The following is an 11449-nucleotide window of genomic DNA, read 5'->3' on the forward strand; positions in this document are numbered from 1 at the left end:
TTAATAATTATTAATTTATCGATAAGTTAATATTTCGCTAAATTAATGAAATTTTAATGGTCCCAACTGTATTAATTTATAGAGGTTTAACTGTATATACCTTCCTAGAATTTTCACAAAGTATCTTCCTGTTATTTAATGATCTTGTCACTAATGCCGGTTATATTCGTGACATATTGGCAATCGGGGATCAGTTATTCCAGCTGAGCGGATATCCAACTTTTACTTCGTACTTTTTATTTCTTTCTTTTAATATCTATATATGTTGATCAACGGCAAAACTACGCAACACATTATATATATTTTCATTTTAATTTGATTGTTTAGAAATTAAAATATTATTAAAAAATTAGTAAACAATTAAATTAAATTGAAAATTATTAAAAAAATTATAATCAAATTAAGTCTAGGTTTCTTAAATACAAAATAAAGAAATATGTAATAATGAAATTTAAGTTTTCTTTTGAGGTTAGTATAATTTAAAATATATACATAAATTATCTGATAATAAAAATAGAAATAAAAGACCCATTGTTTTTTTCTAATTAAGATATAACAAAAATAAAATAATTTAAATATTTATAAGATATAAAAATTCATTAATTGCAAAATCCTGGGGGTATTTGTGTCTTTTTATATCGAGTCAACACTCAAATGAATAATGAGCCGAGTATGCTATATAAATAAATTCATAGGGGGTTTTTTGCTAGTTTATTTATCACACTATTTGGGATTACAAGGGATACTTTTGGGCCAACTATGCTATATAAATAATTTCATAGGTGGATTTTTGCTACTTTATTTATCACATAGAGGTTTTCGCTATTTAGAGATAACACAGAGGTACTTCTTACAGTTTACTCGATTAAAAAACCATCATTCATTAAAATGAAAAACGAGAATAGAACCCTCTCGTTTCTGAATTTTTCTTTTCCGAAACAAAGGATTAAACCACAATGCACAAAAAACTAAAAATAAAATAAAAAATGAAGAGATAGAAGGCAATGGCATGTATGTGTATATAATGTATGCAAGTTTGAATACTATAGTTTCTCTGAGATCATTACAAGGTTAATTGAAATAATTATATATATGTATACATTCCATATTCTGCCTGAGATTCTGTATTTCCTGATCAGTGTTTCCTTGCTTCTTTCTCAGCCTGCCAAAAAAAAAACAAGAAAAAAAAAAAAGAAAACAAACATACTTTCTTATATCGACATTCAATCTCATATACACGTGATGTAACATATAATAATAGTGATGGAATTTAATTAAAGGAGATGGAATATTCGTTTTAATAATTACCACTTTGACAACTCTGTCAAAGGCTTCTGGACCATACTTCTCAATGTATCTCTCGACGGACTTTCTTGCGTCGAGGCTCATCATCTGAAGAACCCTCCTCTGTCCTTCTGGATGATTTGAGCTCACATTTCTTCCAACATTAACATACTTCCTCACTAAATTCTCGTATATATAAGCCGCTCCGTTGAAAATCGGGAGCACCAGCCACATGCAGAATACCAGCTTCATGTATGGCCAGAAAGGAAGCCTGTTTTTTTTTTCTACTACATGTTAATTTTTTGAATTTTGTCTTAACAATATTAGGAGATATATGAAGAGTAATGCGCAAAAAGTACCCCTGTGTAATTTTTATCTGCCAAAAACCCCCCTCTGATAACATAACTAGCAAAAAACCTCCTTGTAAATTTTTAAATAGCTCACTACACCCATTATGATTTTAAACATTCAATATTGATTGAACGTAAAAAGACAAATATACTCTACAATAAAAATAGAATAAGATCAGATAACATGAAATATGAGGAAAAATTACAATTTTACTAAACTTGTAAAACTTAAATTAGGGGATTGAATTGCAATTTTCCCAAAAAATCAAAAGAGAAAAGGGGAGTGAAGAGAGATTATGATGATGGTGGTGGGCAATTCTGTCATTTCATAAGCAAAAATGAACTAAAAATCACACAAGCTGCGAGTGGAACACACGTTCTGCTCTAAGGGGGTTTTTTGCCTTTGACTTTTTTACATGGGGGGTTTTTTGCCTTTAACTTTTTATATGGGAGGTTTTTGCTAGTTATTTTATTACAGGGGGTTTTTTCGCAGATAAGTATTACACATGGGTATTTTTTGCACATTACTCGATATATGAAAGTAATTATTATGAATTATTACCATTGAAGAATCTTCCAGCAGGAAAGCTCGAAAAGTGTCATAAACGAGTAGAGAACCCAATACGTTAGTCATTGTTGATCATCCAGTGTTGAGGGGCTCTCGATTGCCCTCATCGATGCATATCTGTTAATTTAATTTCATTGAAATATTGTGTAAATTAAATGAAATATCATGTATATTAATTAATTAATTTCAACTCGTCGTGTAGCAATTACATATTCAAGTGGTTCGTAATATTGGATTGTCAATCTGATCACTCTTTTTGAATCAGAGTGAAAAATAAAAATAAAAATAAAATAAAAGATTAAGATGTCTTACAGGGGATAGAGAAGCATCACTCCAGGTCTACACAAACATGCAAAACCAGAACAAATTATTAGTCTATTATTAACATTAATCAAGAAAATATATAGGCAATCAATTTATCGAATAATTTCTTCAAGATAGCACGAAAATTATTAAATTAATTAATTTATCGAAAATCAAAGAAACTGATCAGGTTTGTCTTCAATCAATGAATATAAGAAAAGAATGGAATAAATTTAAACAAGGATATACGAGGAATAAATAATTATTAAAATTACCCGAGAAGTGTATCCAAATGCCTTGCCACGGCTCCAAGAACACCCATGTTTTTTTTTTCTGTTCTTGTCTGAAAAAATGGGAAGGAGATTGTAACCGTTTGATTTAGAAATTGGAATAGGAATTGGAATTGGAATTGAAATTATGAATTATATTCTCAGTCTTTTTTATAGGCTATATCTCATGTGGGTTTGGCATTTAATGCTAACAAGTAAAGAATATCTTTTAGGGAGAGGCAAAGGCTTCTTTTCTTGCAACAAGAATAGAATGTAAAAATGTGAGAGAAAATTGGACGGCAAGCAACAGAGAAAAATTACTAAATAAAAATGTGTAGTTGGTCTGGTCACACTAGAAAAGCAGTTGAGCCTTCTTTCCTCGTTGCTACTATTGTAAATTTATAGTGTGTGTGTGTGTGTTTCTACCGAGAAACGAATATTGTATTAGAAATTGATTTTCTTCAAGCATGGTTTAAGTTATTTATTGATATTAAATAGGGGGGGCATGCTTTTATGATAATTGAGAACGCACGCTTTTGTTCAAGTTTTTTTTTTCCTTCTCTTTATTATTGGCCCCATGTTATAAAATATTTTGTATTTTATGTAAAATTTATGTACGTTGTTTTATCTCTATATATTATATAAACGGACAATTTATAAATAAACACATCAATGGGTACTTATTCATAAAATGATTGAGACAAAAAACTCTTTAACTAAAAAGTCCATACATTATTCAGAGGTTTGTAAAAGACTAAAATAGCCCCTCACATTTTAATATGTTTCAATTTTATCATTTAATTTAATTTATTCTCAATTTGACCTGAAATTTCACAAATTATTCAATTTTGACCCAAAACACAATTTTGAGTACAATTTCATCCGTCGCCATTGTTGACCGCCGGTCAACCGCCGTTGACTATTTTTTTCTTCCTGATTTTTTCGCCGGTTTTCGGTGTTGACTTTTTCGAATTTTTTGTTAAATTTTTTCTTTAACATCTTTTTGCCTCGTTTAAACAACAATATTGTTGTGGTTGACATTAATATTAATTATATTACTGTTAAACACAGTAATATTAACTATACTACAGTTTAACATAATAATATTGGTATATTATTCTCTAGCACATAATAAAGTAATATCAATATGTTCACTGTTCAACAAAGCTAAACATAATAAAAAACCAAAAAAAATAATATTAATGTGGTTGAGAGTAATATTACTGTAACAAAAATAATATTATTGCCAACTATTATTGTGTTTACAGGAATAATACAATAGTAGACAATAATATTATTACGTTACTCCGTCAACAACTCCAACAAAACAAAACCCCCAAAAGAATTAATAATATTGATGTGATTGACAATAATATTATTGTGTTTACAGTCATTTTACTGTCAAAGACAGTAATATTACGTTGACTTGTCAACAAATCAAACAAAAAAAAAAGCAAAAATAATAATAATATTGTCCTTGACCCTAATTGTACTATCAACGACAGTACAATTACATAATATACTGTCAACAACAGTACAATTACGTTAATGTACTGTCAACGATAGTATAATTACATTAATGTACTGTAGACAGTATAATTACTGTTATTGAAAGTACAATTACGATCAACGTTTAGCGGCGGGGGTAAAATAAAGGTTAGAAAGAAAAATCGAAAAGTCAACGCCGGCAGCTGGCGGCGAAAAAAACAGACCATGAAAGAAAAAAAAAAGAAAAAAAAATTGTTAAGTCAACACTGGAAATCAACGGCAAAACAATAATTTCATAAAAAAAAAAGTTAAAGAAAATGTCAAAATTGGATTTTGTGGTCAAAGTTGATGAAATTTGGGCTATAATTAAGAATTGTGTGTAAATGGTTGGGGGTAATTTTGTCATATACATTATTTTTTTACTTTATTTATAATATATATTAAATATATATAATCCCTGAACCTTCAATAATAAAGATATGTTGGTCAGGACTTATGCACAAAAACCCCTTAAAATTAAGAATTAAAAATTGGCCCTTATGTTATAAAATATTTTGTATTTTATGAAAAATTTATATATGTTGTTTTATCTAAACAGTATCCATAAAATGGATTTATGCCCTCATTGAATGACATGTGGCAATTTCTATGCCATTTTCTCAAATCGCTTAGTTGACATTAAATTGATGATGTGTAATATCCAATTTCTTATTAGGCATTTTAATCTTAGTATGTTTTTAAGTTATTTTCTATTTAACATTTACACATTCATTTAACAATTACCCCACACACACACTTGCATGCGTTTAATATCCTATAAATTTGAAAAATATTATCTCTTTAATAATTTAAAATTTTCAAAATTTATATTTTCTGCCTATATTTTTGTAAAAAAATCAGAAAACTCAATTTTTAATGTATGAATATTCAATTTTTTTATATTTTGTAAAATTTTCGCTTTTTTTTGTAGTATTAATTTCTTGAAATATATATTATATTTATAGAATTATATGTTTAAATTTTTTTAATTTAAATTAATATATCAATTTCAATATATTATTAAGATTTATATTTTTTTATTAAAAAAACATGTGTAATCAATTATTTAAATATTTATATTTTTTCTTATTAAAAAAACGTGTGTATCGTTGTTTTCAATAAAATTCATAATCTCCATAATATATTTTTTTCAATAAAATTCATAATCTCCATAATATATTGTCAATTATGATAGTAAATATTGAAAGTGTAATAACATTCACTAAGGGCATCTCCAAAGGAGATGCTAAATGGTAACTATCGGCTATAAATAGCACTATATTATTTATGCACAAAAATCAAGCTCTAAGGAAAATATATGGTATATATACCATCTACTGTAGACAAATGCTAAAGAAAAAAGTATTAAAATAATTAATAAACCATCAACAAATAAATACAAACCCCCACATGTAAACGTGAAATTGGGTAGATATATAGTATCTCGTAATAAAATACTAAAGTTTAGATGGTATGGTTGAAGTAGGTTAGTAAAAAATGAGTTGGTATCAATGTTATTAGAACCGGACCGGACCGGCCGGTCCGACCGGTTCGACCGCGACCCGCCGGAAAACCGGTCCGGTCTAACCCCCAAACCCACACAAATCCAAAACCGGGGTCAACTACCAGAAACCCGGTCTGACCGGGTGAAACCCGGGACCCGGCGAACCGGCCGCCGACCCGGGTTCGAATCCTAAACGCTGCGTTTTATATATATATATTTTTTTTTAAATATTTTATCAAAACGACGTCGTTTTGATTATTAGCTTTAAAAAAAAATGAATTGAAAAACACGTTAAACATCAACAGACTTGTTTGACAAGTCTGTACCTCTTCTGCCACCGCCGCCCAATCCTCCAGCCGCCAGCCACCGCCGCAAACCACCAGCCACCACCGGCCGCCGCAGACTACCAGCCACCGCCGGCCGCCGCCAGCCACCGCCGCCCCCGCAACCTGCCGGTACCCTCTTTCGTGTAGATGATTAGTGCAATTTTTAAATTCTTTTGTTTAATCATGTGATAATAATTTTGTTTAGATTTTAATTCTTCAAACAAATTTTGTTTATATGTGAATTTAAAATTTCTATTTACACTTGTAGTTTTTTCACCATTTAATATCGTATATATCAAACTATGTTCTTTTTAAGTAAATTGACTAGTTTATATGTTTTAGTTTTATATTTTAAATTTTAATTATGTGATGAGGATGATTTTGATGAGATACATTATTATTATGGGTAGTTTTTTGGATTGAAGTGAAGTTTTTCATATGTTGTTTAATACTTTAATGATTTAAATTTTTATTTGGATGTAATTATGTGTATATAAAATTAAAAAATAAATAGAATAAATAAAAAAGTAAAAAACCCGGGTTGACCCCGGTTGAACCGGTCCAACCATGACCCGAATGCCTCGCCGGTTTAATGTCCGGTCCGGTTCTGATAACATTGGTTGGTATTACACTATTCATGAGGCATTATAGATATAGTATCTCCAATTTTAGGTATTAATCTTGGAGATGCTCTAAAAGGATGGGATTTAAAGTGTAATAGCCTACATGGCATTATAAAATCACTTCTTTACATATTTCTTTCTATAATATATATCTACAATATTTCTTCTCAATAAAAAAATAGGGGTTTTTGTGATAAAGTCCCCAACCATACACCTTTATTATTCTAGGTTTAGGGGCTATATCTATTTCACCAATAAGCCCATCCATTTAATATTTATTATAAATAAAGGAAACATTCATGTATATGTCAATATTACCCTCAACCCATCATTTTATTGTGTCATTTAGTTCTTTCGTCATTTTTTATTGATGATTGTTTTTTTTTTTCATTATTGACGTGCATTGGTATTTTCATCTCATGATTTTAATTATTTTGTGTATACTTCAGCTATTTAATCGTAATTTGTATTGTATCAATAAGTTTTAATTTGTATTTCTTATTAATTAATGGTTAATTTTTTTTTTATATGCCCATGTTATGCTTTTAATATGATTGAATCGTGCCTATTGACATACCATGGTGTGCATAACAAAGAATTGATATTGAAAATTTACAAGGATTATCAGACTCGATTTTGAATGGAGAAGCAAATGGTTCGCCGTTACATATTCGTATGGCACTGTCTAATCCGTTTACTGGATTTCCGACAAATTTTTATCAAAGTTAGAAATCTTGGTTCAAATAAGAGGGAATAAAATGTTATAACATTTTATTGTTTACATCCAATACAATATGTGTCTATTCCCTCTTAGTAGGTCCCACCCTCTTAAATTTCTTTTTGAGCAGCTGATTTCTCGCCAATTTCTCCCTGTTTCTTCGGTCTGGCCATTGATTTCTTTTTCCGGAGGCTGTGGGCTTTTTTTCGTAATATTGAGAATTAATTTTGTTGATCCGCTAATTACGGAAGTTGCTATACAAAATCACTCTCTTATTAAAAAAAAAATTAGAAAAAAAAAAAAAAAAACCTCTCTTATCTAACGCTTTTCTTACAAAAACGCTCTGCACAAGCAAACACGCTTTCGCTCTTGCACTCGCCCCCCGTGCAAATTTTTATCACGCGCGTGCAGTTCGAGTAACACTCCGTTATGCAATATGCGTCCGAGTTTTTCTCCTCCGCTTCCACCACCGCCATCAGCGCCGCCGCCGCCACGGAAATCGCGATTGCAGCAACTACAGTAATCCAACTTCTTTTTCTTGCCATTTTTTTTTCTTCCTTTTTTTGAAAATGCAAAGGCGAATAAAGCGTTGACTTCAGTTTGTAGGAGGGCACGTATATTTTTTTTTCTTATAGGCTGTGTGTTTTTATTGAATGGTTACAACATTTGATTTCAAGTTGGTGCTTCTTTTTTTTGGCCGAATGGATGTGATAATTAAGGTTGTCCAATTCTGAATCGGTGCTTCGTATTTGAAACTAGTTATAAGTGAATAATAATATTTTTTTTTTATATTATAAATGACTAATAAAAAAACTCTAAATTCTGCAAATCCTAATAAGAAATTTTCAATTTTGGAACATTTTTTTCGATTTAATTCCTATTTGTTATGAAGTTTTTGAAAGACTTTTATTTATTTTATGCGGAAAACCTTAATCACAGAATCTTGAAATCAAATTCATCTTAAGAATATAATCACGTAATAGAGATTATCGACATACCGTTCGCCATGGATTTCGATAGAGACGATGAGCAATCTACAAGCCGAGCCTAGCCAGGCCTCCTTTCGAATCTCCTTGTGAGAATTTTATTCGTAGGCACACCTTCTTCTCTCTATCTCTCTAATATCACAACTCACGAATATTTCTGTAAGTGATGGAATTCAATTTACGTCTGATGGTTGAGGAGAAGAGCTGTGGATTTCTTTTATAGATGAGAGAAGAGGGCCACGATTGATTTGTAACGGCAGAAGACAAATCCCACCCATCATGGTCTTTTACTGCCTTCAACGTTACAAATCAATTACCATAAAATCACCTTAATACCATGATTTGAATTACCCACAATTAATAAATTAAATACAAAGGTTAATGGGCCATTAAAATAAAACGTTACAAAAATAAAACTAACATTCTCCCACTTGGCCCATTGAACCGTTTAAGAAAAATAAGTTTTAAAAATTATTTGACTCGGTGGGTTCTTCATACAAAACATTTGACACGTGATCACGATTTTAAAAGAAAATTAAGGTGATTACCATAATAGGTAAATAGAGTACTTTAATACTAGAACTAGTTTGAGTTATTAATGTGAATCATAGCGGTTATATGATTCATTCATCATATTCCCTTCTATGTATCACGCCACTAATAACCCTTACTATTCTAATCCATAATAGCCCCTTTAATTTTGTCTTGTTAGGACAAACCCTGTTAAATCCAAATATAATATGTGCACACATAATTGGAAACAGGAAAACAGAAACATTTCATTAAATAAATTAAGTGTCAATTACATAATCATAACTCATTAAATCATGGATTGCTCAAAAGACCCATTCTAATAACATGTTCCTCATATGTCTTTATAGGCAATCCCTTGGTTAATGGATCAGCAACCATAAGAGTTGTACTTAAATTTTCTATTGACACTTGTTGTTTCTGGACTCTTTCTTTAACAACCAAGTACTTAAGATCCATGTGCTTGGATCCACTTGAATACTTTCCATTCTTAGAGAAGAAAACGGCTGCGGTGTTATCACAATATATCTTCAAAGGCTTAGCAATTGAGTCAACAGCCTTAAGCCCTAAGATAAAATTTCGCAACCACAGTGCATGACTCGAGGCCTCAAAACATGCTACAAACTCAGCCTCCATTGTGGAAGAAGCAATAATACTTTGTTTTACACTCTTCCACGAGATTGCTCCACCAGCTAGTAGAAATACAAAGCCCGATGTGGACTTTCTACTATCTACACAACCAGCAAAATCGGAGTCTGAATAACCAATAACCTCTAATTGGTCCGATCTTCTGTAAGTAAGCATGTAATCCTTTGTTCCTTGAAGATACCTCATAACCTTCTTTGCTGCTTTCCAATGATCTATTCCCGGATTACTTTGATATCTACCAAGTACTCCCACTGCATAACTAATATCTGGTCTAGTACAAGTCTGTGCGTACATCAAACTTCCAACTGCTGATGCATATGGAATCAATTTCATTTTCTCCTTTTCCAAATCATTCTTTGGACATTGCTTTTCATTTAATTTATCACCTTTCGTGATAGGAGCATTAATGGCTGAACAAAACTGCATATTAAATCTTTCAAGAACTCGATTGATATATCCTTTCTGAGACAAGCCTAACAATCCTCGAGATCGATCTCTAAAGATCTCTATCCCAATGACATAATTTGCCTCGCCCATATCAACCATCTTAAAATTCTTGGAAAGATAATTCTTAGTTTCGTGAAGCAAACCAAGATCACTACTTGCTAGTAAAATATCATCCACATACAAGACTAAAAATATAAACTTGCTCCCACTGACCTTTAGATATATACACTGATCAACAGTGTTTTCCTTAAATCCAAAGGAAGTAATGGTATCATTGAATTTTATATACCATTGTCTAGAAGCTTGTTTAAGTCCATATATGGATTTCTTTAATTTACAAGCCAAGTGTTCCTTTCCTTGTTTTGCAAATCCTTCAGGCTGGTCCATGTAGATATCTTCATCTAAATCCCCATTCAGAAAAGCGGTTTTAACGTCCATTTGGTGCAACTCCAAATCATAATGAGCTACAAGAGCCATAACGATTCTAAGAGAGTCTTTCTTAGATACTGGAGAGAAAGTCTCTCTATAATCAATGCCTTCTTTTTGAGTGAAACCTTTGGCCACTAGTCTAGCTTTAAATCTTTCGATATTGCCTTTAGAGTCACGTTTGGTCTTGAAGACCCATCTACAACCGACTTTCTTACTGTTATTAGGCAATTCGACAAGATCCCAGACACCATTATAGTCCATTGATTTCAACTCTTCATTCATAGCATCAATCCATTTATTAGAATCTTTACTTTTCATGGCTTGTGAATATGAAACTGGATCATTTTGAATACCAATATCAAAATCAGATTCTTGTAGATACACCACATAATCATCGGATATGGCAGATTTCCTTTCCCTTTGAGATTTCCTCAAAGCTACCGGTTGTGGTGGTTCTACAGTATTGCCAATAATAACATCTTCATGAAGTGGTGAATGGAGTGACGAATCATTTGTGTCATCAACCTGCTGTATAGGTTGAAGAGTAACGTTATCTTGAGGGAAATAAGATGGTAAAATATCCACCCTAATTTCCTCAAGTTCTACCTTTCTTGATTCAAGACTCCCACTAACTTCACCATTCTCTAAGAATTTGGCATTTCCAGTTTCAACTATTCTCGTAGTATGGTTAGGACAATAAAATCTGTACCCTTTTGACTTTAGTGGATAACCAATAAAATATCCAGAAATTGTTCTAGGGTCCAATTTCTTTTCATTTGGATTGTATATTCTAGCCTCTGCCGGACAACCCCAAACATGTAAATGTCTTAAACTAGGTTTCCTACCAGTCCACAACTCGTAGGGAGTTGTTGGGACTGCCTTACTGGGAACCCGGTTTAAGATATACATAGCGGTTTTCAAGGCTTCATTCCAAAG

The 11449-nt window shown here is 31.5% G+C and overlaps 1 protein-coding gene across 1 annotated transcript; it reads right to left on the reverse strand.

Moving 5' to 3' along the window:
• Positions 1-995: 995 nt before the first annotated feature.
• On the reverse strand, positions 996-3058 carry HVA22F (HVA22-like protein F). The gene is made up of 5 exons (XM_012998915.2): positions 2781-3058; positions 2515-2541; positions 2197-2319; positions 1309-1555; positions 996-1162 (listed from the first exon to the last, which is right to left on the reverse strand). The coding sequence occupies exons 3-5, from the start codon at positions 2235-2237 to the stop codon at positions 1136-1138; spliced, it is 315 nt and encodes a 104-aa protein (XP_012854369.2). The 5' UTR covers positions 2238-2319; positions 2515-2541; positions 2781-3058; the 3' UTR covers positions 996-1135.
• Between the last annotated feature and the right edge of the window lie 8391 nt (positions 3059-11449).

Source organism: Erythranthe guttata, chromosome 13 (genome assembly GCF_056151865.1).
Source record: "Erythranthe guttata isolate IM_541 chromosome 13, IM_541, whole genome shotgun sequence".
NCBI lineage: Eukaryota > Viridiplantae > Streptophyta > Magnoliopsida > Lamiales > Phrymaceae > Erythranthe > Erythranthe guttata.

What these genes read in the sequence shown, in the direction of transcription:
- HVA22F (XM_012998915.2), bottom strand. Translation starts at nt 2,237, where the DNA reads ATGACACTTTTCGAGCTTTCCTGCTGGAAGATTCTTCAATG. An exon ending in TGCTGGAAGATTCTTCAATG is followed by an intron (nt 1,556 to 2,196) that starts GTAATAATTCAT and finishes AAAAAAAAACAG; the next exon opens with GCTTCCTTTCTGGCCATACA. An exon ending in TTGACAGAGTTGTCAAAGTG is followed by an intron (nt 1,163 to 1,308) that starts GTAATTATTAAA and finishes TTTTTTTGGCAG; the next exon opens with GCTGAGAAAGAAGCAAGGAA.